Source organism: Rhinatrema bivittatum, chromosome 12 (genome assembly GCF_901001135.1).
Source record: "Rhinatrema bivittatum chromosome 12, aRhiBiv1.1, whole genome shotgun sequence".
NCBI lineage: Eukaryota > Metazoa > Chordata > Amphibia > Gymnophiona > Rhinatrematidae > Rhinatrema > Rhinatrema bivittatum.
The window spans coordinates 59,026,034-59,052,708 of NC_042626.1; the positions used below are offsets into that span (position 1 = coordinate 59,026,034).

At 46.5% G+C, this 26,675-nt stretch overlaps 1 protein-coding gene across 1 annotated transcript in view; it reads right to left on the reverse strand.

Annotated features, from left to right (window-relative positions):
* Nucleotides 1-26,675, reverse strand: part of MAP3K14 (mitogen-activated protein kinase kinase kinase 14) — a 78,837-nt gene that overhangs the window by 16,554 nt on the left and 35,608 nt on the right. Inside the window, exons 6-15 of the mRNA XM_029573311.1 lie at nt 24,475-24,609; nt 24,109-24,238; nt 23,713-23,844; nt 17,376-17,480; nt 16,968-17,131; nt 15,325-15,475; nt 14,822-15,097; nt 14,397-14,497; nt 13,539-13,683; nt 3,839-3,939 (exon numbers count right to left, since the gene is read on the reverse strand). Of these exons, the coding sequence (XP_029429171.1) occupies nt 3,839-3,939; nt 13,539-13,683; nt 14,397-14,497; nt 14,822-15,097; nt 15,325-15,475; nt 16,968-17,131; nt 17,376-17,480; nt 23,713-23,844; nt 24,109-24,238; nt 24,475-24,609 (1,440 nt within the window). The remainder of the gene's footprint in view (nt 1-3,838; nt 3,940-13,538; nt 13,684-14,396; nt 14,498-14,821; nt 15,098-15,324; nt 15,476-16,967; nt 17,132-17,375; nt 17,481-23,712; nt 23,845-24,108; nt 24,239-24,474; nt 24,610-26,675) is intronic.

The window sequence follows — 26,675 nt, forward strand, 5'->3', positions numbered from 1 at the left end:
CTGTCACCGGATGGAGGTCGATGCTGGTGCGACTTTGATGATGCCGGTTCAGATGACGTCGATGCGATGGACGGCGTCGGGGTGTGAGCACGGAAGAGGAGTCCCATCTTCTCCATTCTGGCCTTTGCGACTTTTTGGTATCATGAGGGCACATTTGATGCAAGTCAGGACATCATGCTCATGGCCTAAACACATTACACAGACTCCATGAGGGTCTGTGATAGACATGGTACGAGTACAGTCTGGGCACCGACGAAACCCTGACGCCATGGCCATAGAAAAAATTGAGCCGCAGTACGGTCGACGGCCAGTAGGCCATGAGGGCCAAACTCGACGGTAATCGACGAAAGACGGTCAAAAAACTTACCGGAGTACCGCGGCCTGAGAAAAGTTAGAGGAGGGACCCCTGTGGGGCAATTAAAGTTTAACTCCGTGAGGAAAATTCCTGTCAGTAATCTATTCAGAGCTCCTAAACCGCGAGGCTACTGCTGCGCGGAAAAAAGAAGACTGAAGGGGGACCCCTGCTGGCTGCAGGGTTAGTGCCATGCTGGGCATGCCCAGTAGGGGCCAGTCAAAATTCTGGAAACTTTGACAGTTTTCCGTGATATGGGTGACATCATCAGGATGGAGCCCAATGTGAGGACTACCCATCCTGCTTGTCCTGTGAGAAACATATTTACTGAACCGGAACAATTACGTTCATATCTGGAATCTGACTCTTAATGTTTTCTGTTTGGGGGCTGGCCGTTAAAAGTAATGTGTGGGGAACCATGCAGAAATTTAATGTTATTTTTCTTTTGCACTGCTCTTTTTCTGATATAGTCTCCCACTATTCTTATAATTGTTTCAGACAGTTTTTTCATTATGAGAGTATGATTCTTAAATACTTGAATTGTCTGTTATAGAGTGAAGTATTTCTGATAGTAAATACTATTGTAAAGTATGGAAACTTAATAAAAATAAAATTAAAAAAAAAAAAAGATTTTCAAATTTCTCCTTTCAAAAAGCTCAAAGCAATCCCCATAGGGAGATACACGTCCACCATCTGCTAGAAACGGAGAATACTAGCAGGCTGGGGTCACTGCAGGGTTATATATACTGTGACATCAGCTTGCTCAGTCTCCATCTGCTGGCAGGGGAGCATAAACCCACTGGTCCTTAGTCCATCTGTCTACATGGTAGGAAACCGAAATTCTCAAGAAAGGATCTCTACATAAGGCTTGAAGCTCCAAGATCTGTCTAGTGGAACAAATCGCCACAAGAAAACCACCTTCAACATCAGATCCTTTATGGTAGCCCTTCTGAGAGGCTTAAACGGCACCACACACACCCCCTTTCAGAACCAAGTTAAGGCTCCAGGAAGGACACAGTTTATGAATTGGAGGGTACAATTGCTTCGCTCCACAGAGAAAAATGCAACACATCCGAGTGTGCAGTCAGCGTCCTTCCATGTACTTTGCCCCGGAGACATCCTAAGGCTGCCACTTGAACTCTGAGGGAATTTAAGTACAAACACTCACCAAACCTCTTTGCAAGAAAGTAAGAATCTTTGCTACAGAAGCTCGCATACGAAAACCATCTTGCTCCATGCACCAGTCCTCAAACACCGTCCAGACCCTCACATATGCAAGGAGGTGGAAGACTTCCAAGCTTGCCAAAGAGTAGAAATAACATCTCAGAGTAACCTTTGTCCCTTAAGCGTTTCCTCTCAAAAGCCAAGCCGCAAGACAAAAACGAGCCACCTAATCCAAAAATATGGAACCTTGATGCAGAAAGATGACTGAGCCTCAATAGGCTGTCTATCGCTAGAATGACTAGATCTGCAAACCAAGGCCTCCAAGGCCACTAGAATCACGTCTCCTGGGTGGACCTCCATGTGCTGCAATATCTTGCTCACCAGCAGCCACGGAGGAAAGACATACAGCAGAACGTCTCTCGGCCAAGGAAGAATTAAAAAGTCGACTCCCTCTGCTCCGCGCACTCTTCTGCGACTAAGGAAATGGGCCGCCTTGGCATTCTGCTGAGTTGCCATTAAGTCCATGCAAGGCTTGCCCCACCTGGAACTGATGAGAGCCATTGCCTCTTTCGACAGCTCCCATTCCCCGGGATCCAGCTGTTGACGGCTGAGAAAATCCACCTGCACATTGTCGGTCCCGGCTATGTGAGAACCGGCTATGTGAGAACTGCTCTGCTCAATGGATCAGCTCCCGAGCTTCCTGAGCCACCGCATGACTCTGGGTACCATGCTGCCAGTTGATATAAGCCACCATAGTCGCCAGTGGCACCCAGGGTGGATACTTCCTTTTGCATCGACCCCCCAGATTCACTTCTCCACCCCTCTTCCCCCCGCCCAGTGATCTCCGGTTCCCCTCTCCCTCACACAGGCTCTCTATCTCTTGCACACACCCCTTCACACAGGCTCCTCCCTCTCTCACACACAAACAACCAAAGAATTAGAAAAGGCTCACTTCCCTGCTCTGAAGAGTAGCAGCAGGCTCTGTTGTCCCTTCTGAAGGAGAGGGAGCTAGGTCCATCAGCTTTCAACCTCCAGCGACTAAGGACTGAGCAAACTAAGGGTCCCCAAACCCCTGTACATCCACCTCAAAACCAGAAGGGATGGCCCCATCAGGACCTACCAACCTCCTGGGATGAATCAGCAATTTCTCCTTTTTTTTTTTTTAAACTAACTACAGACTGCAGGTTGTGCACATCTACCTACCATCTGCTGGTTTTCAGAGAAATACTGAGGGACTGCAAGTGGCACACTAGGTTATATGGCAGTGTCAGTAAAATTTTCTCTGTCTCCATCTGCTGGAAGGGAGGCAAAAAACCCAGGAGTCTGGACTGATCTAGGTAAATACAGGGAATAACTATTACCCCCAATGAGGAGAATCATGCTGGTTTAATTTGTTTCCTTAGTGCTGGAGATTTTACTCCTAGTTTGAGATGGAGTGGTTTCTAATGCTAGTAATATTAGTCTGTGAGCAGAAGCAAGATTCCACTGCTGGGACCATTAGCAAGTATTTTATATGCAGAAAACATGTTGTGTGCGCAGACATTTTATTTTCTGTGCATAAATCATGTATTTCTGTGAGCAAAGTGGTGTTTTTGCACACATTTTTTTATTTAACTCCCAGTGCATTAGCATACCATTAGTTTACTGCATCGAGAGTTAAAAAGAAATAGCTTGTTCATTAAGAAACCATGTGCAGTTTTTAAATTATTTTTTTCAAAACTCTGATTTTTCTGTAACAGCAAGCAACTCATATAAACAGCTAGCAAAAAGACATCGAGCATAGCCCCCAGTTTTAATGCTCAGCTAATTACATCAGCCTCCAAATTTGTATCTGAAGTAATGGAGGGTAAAGTGATTTTCCCCAAGATTACAACAAGCATCAGCAAGATTTGAACCTTAGCTTTCTGGTTCTCAGTCTGCTGCTCTAACCATTCAGCTTTGAGAAGCTTGTGGTTTGTAAATCACTTGCTGGGAATAACAACCAGCTAGCAACACGATTTAAGAGAACTAAAACTAAATATACACCACAAGCTCCATGAACACAAACTTAAAATATTCCTTAAGAACAGAAATAATCAGCTTATTTTAGCTGAACAAATAACTGAGGGAAATAGCCTAACACCATGAGGATACCGTGGTGTTACTTGGCTGGTAGCTTGGCCCAATCCATCAAGTTTACTAACATTATGATTACATTCATAAAAGCAAAGCATGAAAATTATAAACTGACATCCCATAGTCACATCACTGCTATCTTTCTGCAATTCTCAGAGGCTGGTTTGTTTGAACAAGAATATATTGAGCTGCATTTCCAGTCCTCACCTGGCTGCTGATACCCCTGGCAACATCCCTCACTTTTGCACCGCGGAACTCACAGATATGTAGACTTTCCCCATTGAGTAAATGCACCTGGATTTTCACTCCTAAAACAGAAGCAAATTACTGTTAGCAAAACAGGGATGGCTTCTTTCTACTTTGAGACTGGTGCCTTCAGTGTCTCACCTTTCCAATTCTGATCATCTTTCTCCATCCACCAAGCACCCTTACTTTACAGCTCGTCTCCCTCACACTATCCTTTTCTGACCTTTGCAATATTTTAAACATGTCAATGTGAACTAGGCTCATTCACCTATGGATGGAAACTGCATAACAAAAATGGAATGAATAAATATATACTTCATGAAAAGCTGCTACAGGGCAGACAGCCAGGAGTAGGATCTGCTGCTGAAGACAGAAAAAACCAAAACGAGGTTTTATGGCCTATGCCAAAACAGCAGCAGTTAGAAGTGGCTCTTAAAAAGGAACCATATCCTACTCTTGATTACCATACAACATTGCAGCACTTAAGAGAGAAGGGACAGAAATAGGGAAAAGCTATGCATGCTGACTCCCTGATGGGACTGAATAGGGCCTTGCAGAGCTCGATACACTGTGGGGGGATGGAGGGGTGGAGGAAGAGGGAATCTGCATACCATTATGTGTGTTCTCATTTAGTAAGAAATGCAATGGTGCCAAACCTTTTAAACAAATACCCCCCCAAGAATTACTGTGTCCTCTGAAAACACTGCCCGCCAGCACCATGCTAGTGAGTAGCAATGCCTGAGAAGTCTGAAAAATATGCATGCCTTATCCTTGAGAAAAAGGGGCTATTGTTTCTGCCACTATTGATTTGAAGATCACTTGCTTTATAGTGTTCTTTTGATTTGCTTTCATGCCGTTACTTTGCATAAAGGCATCTCAGATAAAACAAATAAACGAGAATCAGATTTGATGAAAAATTACAGTTCGACAAGTAACTAGAATGGGCAAAAAAGGAAAATTGGTTCTTACCTGATAATTTTCATTCCTGTAGTACTCCTGGGTTTTGCTTCCCTGCCAGCAGATGGAGAAAGATTCATTGACACTGTACATAACCCAGTGTGAAACCTGTAGTCCCCTCAGTATTGACCTGTACCCAAGCAACAACCATACATTTCTAAGCAAAAAAACCCAGAAAACTTGTTTCCCAAATTTAACATAAGCGATCAGCACTGAAAACCTCCACACTATATACAAAGCAACAGTACAAGTGGCAGACTCTCTCCCCCCCCCCCAGGAAAAGGGCAATTCTCTGTACTGATCTGTGGTACTACAGGAACAAAAATTAGCAGTTAAGAACCAATTTTCCTTTCTCTGTATGTACCCAGATCAGTCAAGACTCTAGGTTGTACCTAAGCTCTTCTTAACTTGGGTTGACTAGTTCCACTCGTAGAACACTCTAACCAAAGCACATTGATGCCAGAGCCCTGATAGCCAAACAATAATGCCAAGCAAGTGTGCAAAATTTCCCAGTAGCTGCCCAGCAAATTTCATGCGGAGATACCTGTTGTGACTCAGCCCAGAAAGTCGCCTGAGAATGCATCAAGTGCGTCCCTAAATCCATCGGCAGCAGACACCTTTAAGAAATGTAAGTCGACTCAATTGATTCCTTCAGCTGCCGCACAATTGTAGCCTTAGGTGCCTTACTTCTCTTATTTGGATCAATCCACAGTACAAAGAGGTGATGCAATCTACAGAAATCATAACGTGACCTTTAAATACCTCAATAATGCACGCCTCCCACCTAAGAGTCTAAGCTCCCCTGCGTGAGATGTAGAGGAATCCAAATCCAGAAAAGCTAGAAGATCCATTGACTAAGATTGAACGCCAAGACTACCTCAGGCAGAAAAGAAGGATTTGGGGCATAAAGATACCCCAAATCCAACATCAATAGGAAGGGATCTCAACACGACAGCGCCAGGAGCTCCAAAATTCTCCTGGCTGAACAAACAGCCACCAAGAAAACCACTTTAAGAGTCAAGTGCTTAACCATAGCTTTCTTTAGTGGTTAAACCGAGCCTCACACAATCCTCTAAGGGCTAGATTCAGATTCCAAGACCGACAAATGTTCCACACCTGAGGATGCAAGTTCTTAGCTCCCTGAAGTAATTGTATAACATCCTGATGTGCAGACACAGGATACCTTTGCAGGTTAACCTAGAGACAACCCAATGTTGCTACCTGGACTCTCAGAGAGGTAAAGGTCAGTCCCTTGTCCAGAACCTTTCTGTAGAAAAGCCAAAATATGCGACACTATAGCCTGAACAGGCTGAGGCTGCACTCCGTCAACAGAAGACCAGGATTCAAAGATCCTCCAAATTCGCACATATGTCAAGGATATAGAAGGTCGCCTAGCCCGCAATAAGATGTAAATAACCACTTCGGAATATCCCCTCAATCTCAGTTGTCTCCTCTTAGAAGTAAAACTGTGAGACAGAAGTGAGCTGCCTGACCCGAAAATATTGGGACCCCGGTGGAAAAGAGTTGACTGATGAAAGAACCTCAGGGGCCTGTCTATGGCAGTGTTGATCAGATCTGGGAAGCATGGTCAATGTGGTTACTCTGGATCTACCAGGACCATATTGCCCAGATGTTTCTCTATCCGGCATAATCCCTTGTCCACCAGAGGCCATGGAGGTAAGACAAGGAAAAAAACCCTCAAGTCCACGGAAGCACCAGAGCTCATATTCCTTCCATACAATGTGACGCCTTGGTGTTCTCTTTAGTCAGGATACATCTTCCATGAATGAGACACATTGCTGCCTCAAACAGTTCCCATTCCCTGGGGTCTAACTTTCTCAGAATGAGAAAATCCACTTAAATGTTGTTCACTCTGGCAATGTGAGATGCTGCTAGCTGCCTCAAAAGTGCTGCTCTGCCAGAGAATCAACTCCCGGACCTCTCGAGCCACTGCCTGATTCTTGGTTCCACCTTGATGGTTGATATAGGCCACCATCATCACATTTTCCAATAGGACCCATATTGGATGGCTGCATGCCCTTGGCAGACAGGCAAGCAATGTGAAATGCACTGCTCTCATCTCTAACCGACAATAGACCATGAGGCCTCCTATTTCGACCACTGACTCTGTGCCAACTGATCTTGCCACATTGCCCTCCATCTGGAAAGGCTTGCATTGGTGGTGACTATAACCAATTCAGAACCTCCAATTCCACACCACTCTTGATATTGGTGTAAGAAAGCCACCATGAAAGACTAGCTTCCCCCTTAACAGAAGAGGAAGATGAAAAACTCTTCCAATAACAGATTCCAGTGGGAGAGGAGCCCTTTAGAGGCCAAATATGCGTGAACACCCAATGCATTAATTCCAATGTCAATGCCATAGAACCCAGGATCTGTAAATAGTCCCACACCCTGGGCACCAAAGGCTCTAGCAGAAGTCTAATCTGACTTTGCAATTTTAGCAATCTTTCTCCATGAGAAACACTCTCTCTGCCAGCATGTCGAACTGAGCTCCCAGATATCCATAGTTTGAAAGAGGACTAAATGGCTCATTGCTAGGTTTACCACCCATCCTAGAGATTTCAAGCACATCAGTACCTTTTGTATCGAGTCTTGAAAGAGGTCCTCTGATTTTCCATGAATGAGCCATTCATCCAGACATGGATGCACCAACACACACTCCTTTTGCAATGCGGCAGCCCCCACCTCCTTGGTGAAGGTATGTGGAGCCATCGCTAGCCGAAGGGCAGGGCTCAAACCGAAAATGTACACTTAGGACCATGAACCTCAGGAATCTCTGGTGTTCCAGCCTGATGGCTATGTGTAGATATGCCTCTGTCAGAATTCTCCCTTGTGTATTGCCGCTATGACAGACCTCAGAGGAACCTTGAAAGCCACGTTTACCTTCTTTAAATCCAATCTCTCTTGAATTGGATACAGTGGGGAAAGAAACAGGATGCTTAACTTAAAATTGGCTTCCGGCCAACTAAGCATGTTCAGGGTCTGAGCCAACAGACTTGGGCCACACCAAATGTGTTCTGGGTCTGAGCCAATAAACTCAGCAAGAAACTGTGAAAAAAAAGAAAAATATCTGAGCAGAGTCAAAAATGGCTCTCAAAAATATGCAATTTCTCCCTCCTTCTAGAGGTGAGAAAGCCAGCTCCCCATCGGAATCCTCCGATGTCTCATGATCCACATCTCCTTGAATGTTACCAGGGACAGCCTCCCTGCTGCATTTGCCCTGTGTGACTGGGCACTCCTGCAGAAAGGAGGCTCTGGAAACATTCCACCCAGGAGGAAGATAGATCTATACCGGAGCCCATAGGCTCAACATTGCTCTCTCCAACCTCTCTCTCCAACCTCTCTCTCAGGGAAGCTTCTGATCTCGGGAACAAGGAAGAAGGAGAACTGACCACTGCCTTGCTTCCCACTCCACTCCAGAGACACCATAGACCAAGGGAATGTCCCAATATGGGCAAAAGCTATAGTAAAACTGTTTGAGCATCTAAATAGCGCTGACACAAATAGAGAGAGAGTGAGGATTGAATTGCTATCAAATGGCAAGCCTCACAAATAGCGTCCCTAGTTCTCCTGAACTTCGGCTCTAGGTAGCCTCCTGCATGCACATCAATGCCACCTGGGTGTACACGCATCCCCATCCAGGACGCGCACAAATACACATTCAAAACTAGGTTGCGGTCATATGCGCAGAAGTTCATGAGTAAATACGCGCTCATTTAGACCATGGTCTTTTGCCAAGCCCTTTGACAAGCCTTGCTGCAGGAAGGCCAAAATGTGAGGAATTGTCACCAAAAATGGCACTATGCGTTGCTGATCACACCAGGACTCAAATACTTTCCACACCCTGATGTACGCCATTGAAGTAGGACATCTAGCCTGAGGAGGATGGAAATCACTGGTTCCGAATAACCCTTCATGCGTAACCGCTGCCTTTCAAAAGCCAAACTGCAAGAGAGAAGTGATCCGCCCAATCCAAAAATATGGGTCCTTGTCATAAGAGAGCCGGAAGATGGGCCATGCATAGCGGACTGTCGGTTGCTAACTGAATGAGATCTGCAAACCAAGGATGCCATGGCTACTCCGGGGCCATCAGGACCATTGAACCTGGATGTTCCTCTTTGCGCCGTAGCACCCAACTGATGAGAGGCCAAGGGGGAAAGGCATACAAGAGAATCCCAGTTGGCCACTTGCACACTAGGGCATCCAGTCCTACCGTCCCAACCTCTTTCTTGCTACGGAAGAACCTTGTCTTCAAGTTGGCTCGGGTCGCCATGAGATCCAACTGGGGACCCCCCCCATCTGGCACAAATGTGATTCCAGGCCTCCTGGGACAGCTCCTACTCCCCGGGATCTAGCTGTTGACGGCTGAGGAAATCCACCTGTACATTGTCCACACCTGCTACGTGAGAAACCACGATTCCTTCCAGATGACATTCGGCCCAAGCAAACAGGAGATGAGCCTCCCGTGACATGGCCTGGCTCTTGGTTCCTCCCTGTTGGTTGAGGTATGTCACCACGGTGGAGTTGTCCAAGAAGATGCGAACCATTCTCCCACGAATCAGAGGTTGAAATGCCACCAATGCTCTGCGGACTGCTCTCGTCTTGAGGTGATTGACGGACCAGGACCGTTCCGCCAATGACCAGGTGCCCTGGGCAGCATGACCCAGGAACACCGCCCCTATGCCCTGGAGGCTTGGGTCCATCGACACAGCCACCCAATCTGGGACTTCGAGGGGCATGCCCTTCTGCAAGTTGGTCTCCGTCAACCACCACTCCAGGCTGGACCTGGCCTGCTTCGACAATGGAAATGGCTGCTGGTACTATTCCGACACTGGGTTCCACCAGGATAATAGCGCTCTCTGCAATGGTCGCATGTGAGCAAAAGCCCACGGCACTAACTCCAACGTTGACTCCATGGAGCCCAGAATCTGCAGATAGTCCCCAACTCTGGGGATCTGAAGATGCAGGAAGAGAAGCACTTGCTACTGTAATTTGCGCATCCTGTCCGTTGTGAGGAACACCTTGCCCATCTGGAGTGTCGAAACGAGCTCCCAGATACTCCAGGGACTGCGATGGGGTCAGCTGACTTTTCGCTCCATTGATCACCCAGCTTAGTGACTGTAGGAACTGCGTCACCCGGTGGATCGAACTCAAGCAGTCCTCCTCCGACTTTGCTCAAACCAGCCAATTGTTGAGGTATGGATGAACTAACACCCCCGGAGGGTCGCCGCCACGACCACCATCACCTTGATAAAGGTGCATGGAGCTGTAGCCAAGCCGAAGGGAAGAGCCTGGAGCTGGAAATGTTGACCCAGAATCTTGAAACGCAAGAACTTCTGATGATCGATCCGGATCGGAATGTGCAGGTACACCTCGGTGAGATCCAAGGAGGTGAGGAATTCTCCTTTGCGGACGGCCGCAATGACCTTCCTTAAGAGTCTCCATCCGAAAACGCAGAACCCGCAAGCTCAAGTTCACCTGTTGTAGGTCCAGGATGGGACGGAACATACCATCTTTCTTTGGGACCACAAAGTAAATGGTGTACTTTCCTCTTCCCTGCTCATCCAGTGGGACTGGGACAATCGCTTCCAGACCTAGCAACCTTTGCAGGGTGTCCTCCACCACGGCCCGCTTGTTGTGGGAAATGCAGCTTGATTCCAGGAAGGCATCCTTGAGAGAGCAAGAAAATTTTAAGGCATAGCCATCCTTTACCACCCTCCAGGACCCACTGGAAGGAAGTGATTTTGACCCACTTTTCATAAAAATGGGACAACCTGCCCACGACTGCTACGAAAGAGGAGCGGGTGGGCCTGATCTCATTGGGCAGGCTTACTGGTCCCAGCTCCTTGACCGGAGCCGCCTCTTGCAGGCCTGCTGGAGCTCCAAAAGGAATGTCGAGCCGTGGCCTATCTGGAACCGAAGGAAGGCCCCCCCCCCCCCTTCCCCTCCCTGAATCTCAGAGAATCCCAAAGATGGGCACGAGGAGCAGAGGACTTTTTGAAAGGCTTCTCATCTTCGGGCAACTTGTTAGCCTTGGTTTCCCCCAGAGACTTCATAAGCTGGTCTAGATCCTCTCCAAATAGAAGCTTCCACCAAAAGGGAAGATTAAATAACAGATTTGGAGGATGCGTCTGCCGCCCAATTCCGCTGCCTAGTCGCTACCGAGGAAACCATACTCTGGGCTGCAGTATGCACCAGATCTTGCAAAGCATCTGCTACATAAGCGACTCCCGCCTCCAAGCGGGCTGCTTGGGAAGGGGTCATGACCCTAGAGGAAGCTGGATCCTGAGGTTTTGAATCCAACACAAGCAGGTGCATTCCATCATGCTCACACAGACCGCAGCTTGAAGACTCAGATGAGACCTCAAACAAGCCCTTGAGATGAAGCTCCAACTTGTGGTCCTGCACATCCCTCAGAGCAGTGGCCCCCTGCCACCGGGATAGTAGTCTTCTTAGTGACCACTGATATCGCCGCATCCACCTTAGGTGTCTTAAGGCATTCCAAATGTTCTTCGAGCACCGGATACAACTTTGCCATAGCCCGGCCGATTTTCAGGCCCGCTTCCGGAGAGTCCCATTCCTGGCTAATAAGCTTCTGGATCTTCTTCGGGATAGGAAAGGCACTGGGCGGGCCCCAGAGCCCGTCCAGGACCGGGTTAACACCCTCACTATCTAACTCCTCCTGGGTGAGCTTCACCCCCAACTCCTCCAACACCTGCTGGATAAGCGGCTGCAACTCCTCCTTTTTAAACAAACGAACCACGCGTGGATCATCCCCTTCCGACCCGGTCTCCATCAGAAGTTGATCATCCCTGCCAGTATCCATATCTGGTGCCAGGGTCTCATCCGGGTCAGCAGCGGTGTCGCCCTATGGGGAGGGAACCTCCTCCCCTTGCGGGTCCTCTGAGACACCCAAATCTCCATGGGTCACGGAAGCACGTGAGCCCTGAGGTTCATCACAAAGTGTGGTCCACTTCGGGGCGCTCCAACTCCCATCCAAGGATTTATGTTTTGCTGACTTCCAAGCCAAAAAGGCCTCATGAATCAGGAGTATGAACTTGGGCGAGAAACCACCCCGCCCGCCTCCTTGCCGCTGGAATCGGACTCGGTGTCTTCCTGAATAGGTTCCCGGACCACGGGAGAAAGCGGAGGGGGATCATCCTGGGACTCTTTCCTGGAAGTCGCAGAGGAGGCAGCAATAGCTCTAGCCCTGGTTCCAGCCCCCGAAGCAGGCAAACACCTTCTTGGGCTTAGGCCCCTTAGCAGAAGAGCCCTCTCCCCCTGGAGCACAGGGAGTGAGAGTCCAAATATGCTGACCAAATGCCACAGACCCTGCAGGCCTCCACAAGTGGCTTGTCTGCCATTAAAACAGTTGCAGCGCGATGCCAAGTGACCCTCAGGTCGGGAAACAGCGCTGGCGCGGAGATCGCACGGGAAAAACAGCTGCCTTCCCAAAATGGTGCGCGCGCCAAAAATAACTCTGGCCTCCGAGCAGGCACGCGGGAAAGCTGCCGGTGGCAGACAAAAATGGCCCGTGCTAAAATTAGCTCAGCATCACTGAGCGAACGCAGGCAGGAAAAAACACCTCACCCTGCCAGGAAAGGGAAATCCCGCAGCCCTGCACAAACGCAGCCTGCTCCCCCCCTCCAGGGGGGAGCAGGCTGCGTTTGTGCAGGGCTGCGGGCTTGAGCAGACCTGCTCAAGCAGACCTACAGGGCTTGAGCAGGTCTGTCGGGCTTGAGCAGACCTGCTCAAGCAGACCTACAGGGCTTGAGCAGGTCTGTCGGGCTTGAGCAGACCGAGTTACCCAGCAGTGCCACTGAGCAAAGAGCAGAAAAATAAAAGGGATAGCCTTTTTTTTTTTTTTTTAAACTTAATGCAATCAGAGATAGAAAAACAGATTCCCCAACGGGGATACTTCCCTGAGCCAGCGGTCACCCAGAGGGAGGCTTAGGGGGCCGCTGAGGGAGCCAGTCCCTTGGCTATCGGGGGTCCCGGGATGCTCGGGCTATCACTGCCAGGGGTATCCAATCCCCCCGTTCGCCCAGCTCCACCCGAGGGATGGTCCGAATAATGGAACTTGGCACCTTGGGGAGCAAAAGCAACTCCGATAGAACAGCCAAGAGATGCAGGTATGCACCACCACCATCTGCTGGAGACAGAGAAGTACTGAGGAGCTGCAGGTGGCACACTTGGTATACAGCAGTGCCTCAAAGTTTTGTTCTCTGCTTCCATCTGCTGGTGGGAGTGCATAACCCACTGGTCTGGACTGATCTGGGTATGTCCAGGAACAGTTATCCACCCCACGGACCTCTGGACAGAGCTATCAGAAGGGTCACCAATCCCCTGCTCATCCACTTCAAACCAGGGGGATGGTCTCACCAGGACCTCACAACCCCCTGGGAGGATTCAGAAATTTTGTCTTAATTTTTTTTCTTTTTCTCCAGACTGCAAGTTTTACACCATCTACTGGAGACAGAGAAATACTGAGGGACCGGTTATATACAGTGGTCAGTGAAACTTTCTCCGTCTCCATCTGCTGGCAGGGAGGCAAAACCCAGGAGTCTGAGCTGATCTGGGTACCTACAAGAAATGAGGTCATCATGCCCTTTTAAGAGTAATTTAATTCTCCCCATTTCTGTTCATTCATAAAATGCAGAGCAAACAGGAATATCCTCACCATTGAAGTAGCTTGGGGTGTCAGTGGGTTTGCTGAGACTCAGCAGATTGTTCCAGCTGGGGCTCTCGCCCTCCTTCTGGCTGTTCCAGGAGTGGGCACCTGAACTCATAGTGTCCCACAGGCTCCGTGAAGCTTTCAAAGAATCCTAAGGACCAGAGAATGTGTCACTCTCTATTTCCATACATAGCAAGCAAGCAGGGCCACATTACATGCTTCATTCCCATATTATAAATGCACACATTGCAAGCAGAAAACTGTACAAAAGCCGCAAGGGAGACAGCAAGAGGAGATACAGCTAAAAAGTTATTTTCTATTTTTCCTATTGTATGGTGAAATGCCCTTTTAAAAATCAACGAGTCAGAAACCGTATTTTCCACACTGCACAAACACCAGAAAAAAATAAAAGCTGAAAGTTATTCAGAAACCGTGGGCGTGGACATACCCAGCTGCATCTGCAGTTTTTGGTAAACTGAATCCTCCGCAGGGTTTTAGGATTTACAGACCAGAATACTGAGTCAGCTCAACAGACAGGAAACAGACAAGACATTTAACATTTAAGGATTCTCTAGCAGGAAGAGCACCAGAGATGCTGAAAATGAAACCCCATCTCCTGCCTCAGCAGACACAATCCATAATCTTAACACAGGGCTTCCTAAACCTATCCTGGGGACCCGAAAGCAGTCGGGTTTTCAGGATATCCACAATGAATATGTACGAGATAAATTTACATATCGGGCATAAAGGGCAAATTTATCTCTACATATTCATTGTGGATATTCTGAAAATCTGACAGGCTATAGGGCCCCCAGAACAGGTTTGGGAAACTCTGCTCCAATGGGATGTGGAACCATGTCTTACCTTTTCACTTGAGTCTGACATAAATGCGCTATCAATTGATAGCATACATTCCAGAGAGGGCTCAGCCAGGCTGTTCTGAAATAATTCTAGTACAAACAACTCTGTAAAGGAGAAAAAGGAAGAGAAGACAAAAATCAGCTTTTTTGTCCCTATACTATAGGTCTCTAAAGCACTTATAATTTAAGTGCTAAAGATTTTCTCTCATTTTGAGTCTATGGGAAAATAAAATCCTGGGAGTTTGAAAGCGTTTGTTCTCATGGACAAAAACATAAATCTGTTTTGACTAGTTTACTCATTTAGCCACGTGTATACTGATCTAGATCATTAAAAGGAACTGAAGCAGTTACAGTTAGACCCAGTTAAATATGCAGCTGCTGCCTAAAATGAAGGCCTGTACTACAAATCTCCTCTGATGCTGTACTTACCCAGCTCCAGCTGCTGAAACTCCTGCTCTGGCAGGGCTTTTCTTTGCTCTGTGTTCCAGTCACTCTTGAGGACAGGCTCACAGGGTACAGGTTCTTCCTGAATGTCTGCTCTCTCTGGAAGGCCAAGGTAGGGAGGTTCGGTAGCAAGTCCTTGTTTAGACACGGTCTCTGCAACGGGGCCTGCTGACACTGCAGTGAACCATTTGTTCTCGTTGGTTTCACTACCAGGAAATACATGCCCGAGTGCTTTTCTTTCTTCATGCTGGAATCTTCTTACTGAATAAAAAGGCAGAAAATATTAGAAGAAAGCTGGTAATATAGAGATGGGATACTTAGGAGGTAACTGCAGCCAAAGCTCATCTTGTGTGTCTGGAAAAGAGCATGCCACATTTAAAGTGGTTTTTTCTTGTAGGAAAATGTAAACATAGACACAAAGTGTCAATAATGTTAGATTTTGGGTTTTATTTCTGCACACTGTGTCTGATGACTTCAGAGGCTCTTACCCTTCTGCATTGCCAGCTTAACTTTGCCCCTCAGTTCAGAGGCAGACATCCTATGGCATGGTTTCTTCTGAAGGCCAGCCCTTATAGCATCTGCAGTGAGGGGATTACAGAAGACTGGAATTTCCTTCCAAGGAGGAGCATCATGAACTATCTGTTAAAACACAACAAAAACAATGCATTATACACTCTCTCATGTGTAATATATATAAAACTGTGGCAGATGAACAAGCCCAGGTAATCTAGGAGGCAGAGGTCCATATTCAGCACCATCTGCCTGGCTAAGTTCAGACTTAGACAGACAAATGTCATGATTTAAAATCCTGACATGCTCATTGCCCGAGATAGCTGGATAACATTATCCAGCTATCTGCCACCTCACGGGTGATGTGGGGAGGTTCAGGGATGCAGCCACTTATCTGGCTCGATAAATGTTTATTTTCAGTGTTATCTGGTTGACCTAGCCAAATAACTTTGGGTCTGCTGGTATACGCAGTAGTGCGGCCGCATTGCTAAATATCCCACCAAAGTCAGACACATTTATCCAGCTGCCTAGAAGATGATTATGGACCTTTCATATACAAACCTAAAGGAAAAAAAAATTACAGAATAACTCTCTCTACAAATGAGAGGATAAAGAAATAGTTAAAAAAAAAAATAAAAGTTAGCAATACTAATACTTTATATAGAATTCAGTTTGTTTTAACCCATCAGTTTCTTGAGATTCTACTTTTCTGATCTGATATTCCTTTCAGTAAGGAGGGGACGCTGCTATGCTGATCCTCAGCAGAACCCTGTGCAGCCATCATACTAATAGAGGGAAAGCATAGACAGCTGAAGAACAATGGAGAAGAGCTGGGTTTTGTTTTTTTGGCCCAGCAGTTTCCTTCTGCATCTTTGAGCTTTCAGTTTGAATGGAACCAATCTCTTTTGGAGAACAGGGTTTCCTCCCTAATTTATATCCACGCTGTTTTCTCCCCCCCCCCCCCCCCCCCCCCCCCCCCCAACATGAACACAGTCCGGCCACTGCAGCAGGTGTCCAAACTGTGGTTCCTTCCGGAACCTAGTTAATGTGGTCCTGGTCCAGCCACTAGGTATCATCATGGCACGATGAACAAGATTCGCTCAACTCGGGGCAATAGGTGCTGACTCTGCAGCATGCCAAATCCCAGCTAGCCCGGAGAGTAGAAAGACCTGACCCAGGAATCAAACAAATCTTCCACATGGTAATGGGCACCACTGCCATAAAGTCATCACGTCAACACTAGGGAAAAAATTATTTTGACATCAGATGCAGGGGTGGGATAGGAAGAAATGAGAATATACACCAGAAGACAAAAAAATTAAAACTAGAATTAAAACTAAGAGTCAAAAATCAGACATGTAGCTTTAAGACTGTGGGATCCAAATCTAGGGCACCATAAAAGCCTTCATATGTTATGAAAATTCTCTCTTTAGGCCCAGCACCATGCCAAACTATGAACCAGCACTCTCAAGGAGTCTTAACCCACTGTCAGCGCCAACTGTTTCATTATTAACCACGCTCAATCAAGGACATATTTCTTGACTTTCGCAGAGGATTCTCTCAGCAGCCTAAATCTGGCACCAGGCTTGTTAACTATTTTACCATATAATCTCTCTCTCACCTTTAAACAGAGAAGCCCGGTATGATAACGGGTCCAGGGATGGCACCCATTCATCATATGCAGCATCATACAGCAGCTGCTCCAGACGTCTGCCTTGGAACTCCAGTGCTTCCCCAACACGATCTCTGGGGCCATGTGTGTCTGTGTACCCGGTAAGTAGTCCTCTGATAACAAAATGGTCAGTGTAAAGCTCAGACTATAAAGAATGCAATATTATGGCAGCAAATTAGCAAGCGCTGCAAAGTCAATTCAAATGGACACTAAAATATGATTGCAAGCACATAATGGGTGAATCCTACAACTGCCATCCAACCTAATAAATCCAAGCATGATTATATGAAGCTTAAAACAAAGATAACAAATAGTAAGTGTTCAACGCAGCAGGACTGAGTCCTAATTTTAGGTTACCTGCTGCACGTAACCTTCCTGAGTCTTTTGGATCCAAGTGTGCAGAATGGCCAAAATCGCAGAGGGATGCTTGGCTTCTGTCTTTGGATAAAAGCACGTTGGCAGCTGTGAGTGAAACAAAGAAGACCAAAAGGAAAATTGGTTTGGACCTGCTAATTTTCATTCCTGAAGTACCACAAATCAGTCCAGACAAGTGGGTTTTGCATCCCTACCAGCAGATGGAGGTAGAGAACTAAAAGCTTTTCAGGCACTGCTACATAACCAAGAGTGCCACCTGTAGTCCCTCAGTATTGACCTGTACCCAAGCCAACTACAGAGTAACAATTCCTCGACAAACCCCTAAATGAGGGCAAATGCCAAACCCAAAAGTTGGAACCCCCCTAAAACAAAAAACCCACAAATCAACCCAAGGGGCTAACCACAACCTGGCAAACTTCTTTAGGTTCTGTATATATACATTCTGACAGTTCTTCCCAGTGAGCATGCCACAACACGGATTTGCTGTAATGGTCTTGAGATCATTAAAGGGGCTGGGTCTCTGGAATGATCTATGGTACTTCAGGAACGAAAACTAAAAGGTAAGAACCAATTTTCCTTTCCTGTTCGTACCCCAGATCATTCCAGACAAGTGGAATATACCAAAGCACCCCTGCACTGGGCAGGCCCGTGAAAGACCCCCTTTCAACACACTTTCGCCAAAGGTCGGCTCTCCTGGAGCCTGAACACCCCCCTTTTAGCGGAACACATTGTTACCTATTACAGCCATAATCCTTGAAATGTTATCTAGTTGGATACATCAGTACTTATTACAGTCATAACTTTGAAATGTTTATCCCTTCAGTCACCTATGTTGTTTTTTTGTTATTTACTTATAGTTATAAGCTTGAAACTTTGATGTTTTGCAGTTGAGCTGTACTTCTGTGCTTTACTATATTGCCCCTTCCCTTTATTCCCTGTTATTATGTAATTCCACTACTATTGTTATAATGTGAACCGGCATGATGTACCTCTACGAATACCAGTATAAAAAAAGATTATAAATAAAAAAATAAATAAACAAACATCTAAATGATAATGTTAAGATAAAATATGAAGAGAAGACCACATCACCACTCTACAAATCTCCTGTGGCGACATTCGGCCCACGATTCTGCCTGAGCTCTAGTAAAGTGCACACGCAACCCCTCTGGAATTCTTCTCCCCTTACCAACGTAGTCCAAAACAATAGCGTCCTTCAACCAACGCATTATCATGCCATTGGAGGCTTTGCATCCATTTCTGGCACCTCCAAACAATACAAACAAATGATCTGACCACCAAAAACTGTTTGTGACGTTTGCCTCTGGCAACACAGCAGATCAATTTGGAAAGATAGAAGCTCCACAGTCTGATTCAGGTGAAACGAAGATAGGAACGAAGGTACTGTGTGCAAAGACACCCCCTTGTCCGAAATCTTCAGAGATAGTTCCCTATAGGACAAAGTCTGCAGCTCTGAGATCCTTCTGAATGAACAAATCGGCACCAAAAATACCACCATCAGCATGAGAGCCTTTAATGATGCCTTCCTCAACAGCTCAAAATGGAGCTGTTGAGGAAGGCATGGACCCAATTTATGCACCGGCGGTCGCAGATGTTCGACCTCTTTCAAAAAACTCACCATCCGGATGTGAGGCCAACGACCTTTTCCCTGGAGTATACCTCAGACTCTCCAAGGCTGCCACCTCAACCCACAAGGAATGACCTGATAATTTTGTTTTCCTTAGTGTAGACAGATGGACTCAGGACCAATGGATTATATGCTCCCTGCTAACAGATGGAGATGGACTCAGGTTTCAAAACTGACATCACCTTAAATACACCCCTGCAGGGACCTCAGCCCTTCAGTATTCTTTTCAAAAGATATTGTGGACACACTATTGAAAAACCTTGATTATAATGATTATAAAACGGCTAACCGTAATAGTACTCAACCAAACAAATGCTGAATCCCAGCAAGATTATAGATGCTCTGATCTAGGGATTGGCGACTGCTTACCCGTAACTTCTTGGAATATTCACTTCACAAACAATTCCTTGACACCATTCTTGGGGAGCCATGGGCGGATTGCTGAGTCCATCTGTCTACACTAAGGAAAAATAAATTATCAGGTAAGTAATTTCTCCATTTCCTAGCATGTAGCCAGATGGACTCAGGACCAATGGGATGTTCAAAAGCTACTACCAACTGGGGTGGGAGGCTGCCCGCAGGCCGGTTAGCACCGCCCTCGCAAAGATTGCATCCTCTAGGGCAGAGCTTTCCAAACTGTGTGTCAGGACACGTTAGTGTGTCGCCTGCAGTGTGCAGGTGTGTCGCGCAAGCCCGGTCAACTCTGACGCGAGTTTGAGCTTTTTTTTTTCTAGAGATTCACTTTTTTTTTTTTTTCAGTTTATGGGTTGCTTATTATTGGGTGATTTTTGCTGTCATTCGTGTTTTTTGGGGGGGCTTGGTGGGTGGAACGAGCCCAGCCATCCTTGCATTGGCTGCTGCTGCTGCCGATGAGGCCTGGCCATGAGGAGTACTGACTGCAAGCAGCAGTGTCTGGTGATCATGGAAGGGAGTGAAGCACTTAACTGGCAACAATCAAAAAGACGAGGTACATGAGTGTGGGGGCCAGACATGTGCTGGGGGGAGAGAGATGAGTGAGTGGGGGGGGCAAACGTGCTGGGGGGACAGACATGTGCTTGAGGGGGAGAGATATGAGTGTGTGGGGGCCAGACATGTGCTGGGGGGAGGAGAGAGATGAGTGTGTGGGGGACAGACAATTTGTTTTATTATTGTTTCTCATAAATTATAACAATAACATGAATCTTGGAATATATATTTTTAATATAAATTTAAGGTTTTCATGAGATAGGTTGTGTCGTGAAACATTTTATTTATGTATATATTTAAGGAAACATACATAAATTGTCAAAATATGTTTCGTTCGTTTAACCTTTAACCTCTGGTTTACTAGTAGACTGAATTACTGTGTCCCGAAATTATGTTTGTCTAAAAAGTGTGTCACCAACATGAAAAGTTTGGAAAGCTCTGCTCTAGGGCCTGAATGTCTAGGTGACAGAACCTGGAGAAAATGTGCAAGGAGGACCACGTTGCTGCTCGGCAGATGTCAAAGGGAGACAGCAGTCTATCTTCTGCCCAGGATACTGCCTGAGCCCTAGTGGAATGAGCTTTAACCTGAAAGGGTAATGGCTTTCCTGCCTCTCCATAAGCTCCTGTGACCAGCTCCTTGATCCAGAGAGCTATGCAAAGCTGGTTCGCCCTCTCTCCTTCCATCGTGAAGAACAAACAAGCAATCTGTCTTGCACACTAGTTCTGAAAGTTCCAGATTCTGCATCAAAAACCTGACATTTAAATGGAAGAGGCGGTATTCTTCCTTGTGCCTATCTAAGGATGGCAACGAAATGGACTGATTCACATGAACCTCCGAGACTACCTTGGGCAAAAAGAATGGTACAAAGTTGTAATGCTCCTGGGGTCATCTGGAGGAATGGTTCCTACGCAACAATGCCTGTAGTTCAGAGATGCAACGAGCCAAGCATATCGCCACCAGGAACACCGTTTTCAGGGTTGACATAAGGACAGACTGCGCAGCAGCCGAAAGGAGGGTCCTGCCAAGAACTCCAATACTAGATTAAGGTTCTATAAGGGAACCAGCCACCGTAGGGGTGGCCAGAGGTGCTTTACCCCTTTTAGAAAATGGGCCATGACCGGATGTGCCGACAGGTGGGTTCCGTTCACCTTGCCTCTGAAACAGGAGAGCGCCGCTACCTGGATCTTCAAGGAGTTAAGGGACAACCCTTTATTCAAGCCATCCTATAAAAATTCCAGAATCAGAGGGATTTTGGCCATCCAAGGAACAACACTGCATCCCTTGCACCAGGCCTCAAATATTCCCCAGACCCGCACATACGCTAAAGGCATAGAGAACTTCCGCACGCGGAGCAAGGTGGTAATTACAGCCGAATATCCCGTTTCATGAGGCGCACCCTCTCAAAGGCCACACCGTATGACAAAAATAGAGTCAGATCCTCATGAAGGACCGGACCTTGCTGGAGCAGGTCCCTGTGCGGTGGGAGGCACAGGGGGTCTCCACCAGAAGTCTCCGCATGTTTGCATACCACGGGCAACTGGGTCAAATCCCCTGTGGTGCTCAATCCTGAGAATGGCCTTGCCCAGCAGTGGTCACAGAGGGAAGGCGTATAATAAGTCCTCTTCTAGCCAGGTCTGAACCAGGGCGTCGATCCCCAGGGACTGCTGATCTCTTCTGCGACTGAAGAATCGGGAAACCTTCGCATTGTGAGATGAGGCCAGCAGGCGGGAGGCCCCAGCGATCTACCAGCAGCTGAAAGGCTCTGGCCGACAGCACCCATTCTCCTGGAGCCAGACTCTCCCTGCTTAGAAAGTCTGCTCTGACGACGTCAGTTGCAGCTGAATCACTGGCGGGTAAAATCAAGGTAGAGTGCGCTCATCAAATAGGGCTGAAGCAGCCACAAATGGGTAAATTGAAGGTAGTCATTCCCTTCCTCATCATCACTCTTCTTCCACCCTGATCCCTCTGCATTTAAAACCTGAGAGAAGGACTCAGAAGCTGAATTCTGTCTCATGCAGAAAACCACTTCAAAAATTTTGCAGAGACTGAACCCCAGGCACAGGGAAGAACAGCTTCTGAAACAGAAGAGGAAACACTCTTAAGGAGCAGAGATATAGCTGCAGTTTCCTGAACCACAGGAAAGCAAGGAGGAAAGGTCCTGGGTCTGATTCAACTCCTTGCTGATTCCAAAAAACAGCTGCTGTTATTGCTGCAGCAGTGAACTTGATGGCTGGAACAGTCTGACCCACCGACACCACCAATTGTGGCCCCCTCCCCCGCCCCCCACTCCTGGGCAGATATTTCCATTTGTTGCCCACTCTCTCCTCCCCACGTTCTGCACAATGAACCACCTCCTCCTGCCTGTCTGTGTGTCCCACATACAGTGTAGAGCACGGTATTCTTTCCACGCTCAAGAGAAGCCACTATAGTTCTCCTTCCTGCACTATTACTCCCGACTCAGGAGAGAAATTCTCTCTTCTACTCACCCCAGGACTGATGAGAACCATGAGAACCTGATCTGTTGTGAACGGGAGTTTCGTCTCATCAGCTTTATTTTTTTAAAACTTTATTTAGCAACCAAACAGGCACAGAAGTAGAAGCAAGAAAAAAATACCTATGCTAAATTTTTTTTTTTGGGGGGGGGGGGGGGGGGGGGGAAGGAGAAGTCAATGGAAAAAAAAAGAATAGGGGGTGTGAGTGGGAAAGAAAGCAGACTACAGACCAGAATTTGGAAGCCTCTTGGACTACAGCTGTGCTTAACTGAGGGAGAGAATACAAGATTTTCACCTCAGGAGCTAGCCAATCCAAAATGCAACCTTCTTCGCCTGGTCTAACCAGGCTTCAGCTCACTGCACAGGATGTCCTCTTGGAGACAGAATACTGGCAGGCTGAGGTCAGCACATGAGCCTTTATGGGGAAATAGCAGCAAACCTGTTACTGTCACCATCTGTTGGTTGGTGAGCATAACCCATGTGTCTGGACTGATTTGGCTTTTTCCTCTAAACAGCCCTGCAAAAATCACCTGCTGTTAGGAGTAACATTTTTAGAGCCAGCAACAAAACGACAGTACCTCTGAAATATTAAAACAGGAGGTTACAGAGAAAACTCTGAAGTAGGATGGGTACTCCCACAGGCAAACTTGTTGAGTTAGAGTAGTAAGGTACAGACTAAATCATTACCCACAGGAGCTGGGAGTACCTTGCTATGTACCAAGTACAGCAGAGGAAAACCCTTTGAACTTAACCCACTACTACCAAACTGTTTCTGAGTAAAGAGGAAACTGAAGAAAAGTCTTACATCACTGCATCCCATGCTTCCTCTTAGAGAACTGAACAGGACAGGCCGAGGTACAGAAATGGCAAGAGAAAAATCAGGCTGCAGCATATACAGCGTAATGTTCAGGGACTGAGCAAAACAGAAAAAGGAAGTACCATCTCTGTATCAAAATATTAAATAGGCTGGATCCCTTCTATTCAATGTACTGTTTCTTTGTCCTCAGCTCATAAATAATTCTTTCAAAGAGAATCAAATCATGAAAAATATATTAACATCCACTAATTTAGCAATCCAGAAGAGATTCCTGGCCCTAGATCTCTGAGGATAACATCCAAAGCATGTGCATCTCTATGCCAGGGTCCCTGTTTAGAGTGTGTACTCTCACATGTTTGAGGAAATATATCTGCTACCATATCTTGAAATTGTACCTTTTACATCTCCATGTAGGATGCTGCGAGCGTGGAGATATTCCAGTCCCTCTAGTACCTGATCCAGGTAATATAATGCCTTGTCCTCAGGGAGACAACCACTCTCTTTAATCAATTGGTCCAATGAGCCACCTAAAGATAAGGATTCAAAATCTATAGATTAATTTTGTACTTTTGAATAATCATTAGAAAACAAAAACTTGTTAGTTTTCAAGATCTCTCTTGCACACTAGGAGGGAAATGTTCACTGTTTACTCCAAGAATGTCCTTTCTTCCAGATAACCACCAGAATTCCCTTTGATCCATACTAGAAGTGATGCATGGTTAATCTTTAACCTTCTTTCTACCCTCCCTTCCTCCCCTCCAAGAGTCTACCTTCCATGTAGCTTCCCTCACCCTCTATTAGCTTCATGAAGATCATGATCCAAGGACCTTGCCTCACTGCGCCATATACCGGAACCACTCGTGGTGATGTTAATCCAATGCATGTTGTTACCTCCTCGGGACGGAAACTACCACAATACAACTAAAGGGGGAAAAAAAGGCAAAGAATCACCTAGGGCTCTCATGTCTACAGATCTTCCAAAAAGTGAAATAAAGGCCAACACAAAAGTTGAAAGTCCAGGATAGCACCTTTGTAATTATTTGAAAGTTACACTCCCTTCATGAGGCCAGTGCACACTGAACAATGAACTAAGAATGACAAAGCTTCCTCCTTCTCCCCTTTCAGGGGCTACCTAAGTTACAAGTTTGCCCCTTCACCTTTTTTGCAGCACACTGGAATTGTGTCTTCTTGTCCTGCACTCGGTAGACTTCTCCATAAGAGCCAGTAGCCAGGTACTCAAGATTGGACCAGTGAATGTTCTCCCGGTATTCATAATCTACTGGTTTCAGTTTCTAAGAAGTCAAATGACAAAGGATAGTTATCCAGAAGGCAGAATGATGATGTAAATAAGGAACATCTGCTTAACTATAGTGTTGGGATAGAAATGTGATTTAATGTTAGAAGGAAGAATCTATGTTCAGAAGAATGAAAAACAGGGCACATTTATTCATTCTCTCTAAACCTCTCATATTTAGGGTCCTTTATTAACAACTTAAACTGATTTTCACCAATAAATGTTCAGGCTTTAAGAAAGGTGAAAAATCAGTTTAAACTGATTGTCACCCTAATTTCAAATACATAGCTGCTGGCCCGCAATCTTTTCCAGCATCTTCTCCTCCAGAAGACAGTGGGGCATGCACAGGAATGGAACAGACTAAACATGCAGCAAAAAAAGGATAGGAGTAATAACACATGCATTCAGCAGCCATAATCACGTCTGCATTGCAAGAGGAAGTCACCAGTGGAGGAGGAAAGCAGAGTTGCTTACCTGTAACAGGTGTTCTCCAAGGACAGCAGGATTTTAATCATCACACATGGGTGACATCATCAGATGGAGTCTGGCACGGAAATATGTCAAAGTTTCTAAAACTTTGACTAGGCACACTGAGAATGCCCAATTTGCCCTATTCTATGCATCCATGCAGGTTCCCTCTTCCATCTCATAACATAGAATCATGAAAAATTTAAAACAAAAAATAGGAGAAACCCAACTCTGAAGGGTGGCAGGCAGGTTTCGTGAGGACTAGCATCCTACTGTCCTAGGAGAACATCTGTTAAAGGTAAGCAACTCTGCTTTCTCCTAGGACAAGCAGGATGTTAGTCCTCACACATGGGTGAATCCCTAGCTAAAGGCTGCTCCCCAATACAAAAGGAGACCAACAGGCACCAACCAGATGCCAAAAGGCACAACAACCTCAATGCTATTGTAACAGAGGGGAAGACAGCTGAACACAATCAATGGGCCCTAGGCAGGAAGAGTTGGGTTCTATACCTTGAAGAGATTCCAGAGGACAGACTGGCCGAACCTATCATGTCGACTATCCTTATCCAGACAGTAATGGGATGTGAATGTGTGGGGGGAGAACGCCATGTCGCAGCCTTACAGATCTCCTCCACAGACCTGCTCTTAAGTGGGCCACCAATGTTGCCATGGCTCTGACAGAATGAGCCTTGACTTGACCTTCAAGATACACTCCCGCCTGGGCATAGCAAAAGGAGATGCAATCTGCTAGCCAAATGAATAGTATTCGTTTGGCAATGGCAACTCTTAACCTATTCCTGTCAAAAGAAATAAAAAGTTGGGTAGACTGTCTATGGGGCTTCTGTCTGCTCCAGATAGAAGGCTAAGGCTCTTTTGCAATCCAGACTGTGTGGTGCTCATTCGCCTTGGTGTGAGTGGGGCCTGGGAAACCAAAGTTGGCCGGACGATTGACTGGTTAAGATGGAAATCCGTTACCACCTTAGGCAGTATGAGATGGATGGAAATCCGTTACCACCTTAGGCAGTATGAGGTGGATAAGTCACTAAGGCCTTCCAGGTCAGGTACTTCAGGTCACAGGTGTGCAACAGCTCAAAAGGGAGCTTTCATCAGCTGAGCCAGCACTATGTTGAGATCCCATGACACTGTGGGAGGCCTTAGGGGAGGCTTCAATTGAAGAAGGCCCCGCATGAAGCATACAATTATAGGCTATACAGAGATGGGCTTACCATCTACACCTTGGTGGTATGAGTCAATTGCACTTAGATGAACTAAAAGAGTTGGTTTTCAAGTCAGCCTGTGACAGGTGTAGAAGGTAAATCAAGCAGGTTTTGTGTGAGGCAGGAGAATGGATCTAGGGCCTTCTGCTCACACCACACGGAAAACCTCCTTCACTTCAGTCCAAAGGACTTTGTAGTGGAAGGCTTTCTAGAAGCCACTAGGACCTGAGACACATCTTCTGAAAGATCAAGCAGCTGCAGAATCAGCCTATAAACATCCAGGCTGTGAGCGACAGGGCCTGGAGGTTGGGATGCCACAGTCTGCCCTAATCTTGCATGATGAGATCTGGGGAAGTCCCCAGATTGATCTGTCTCCGGA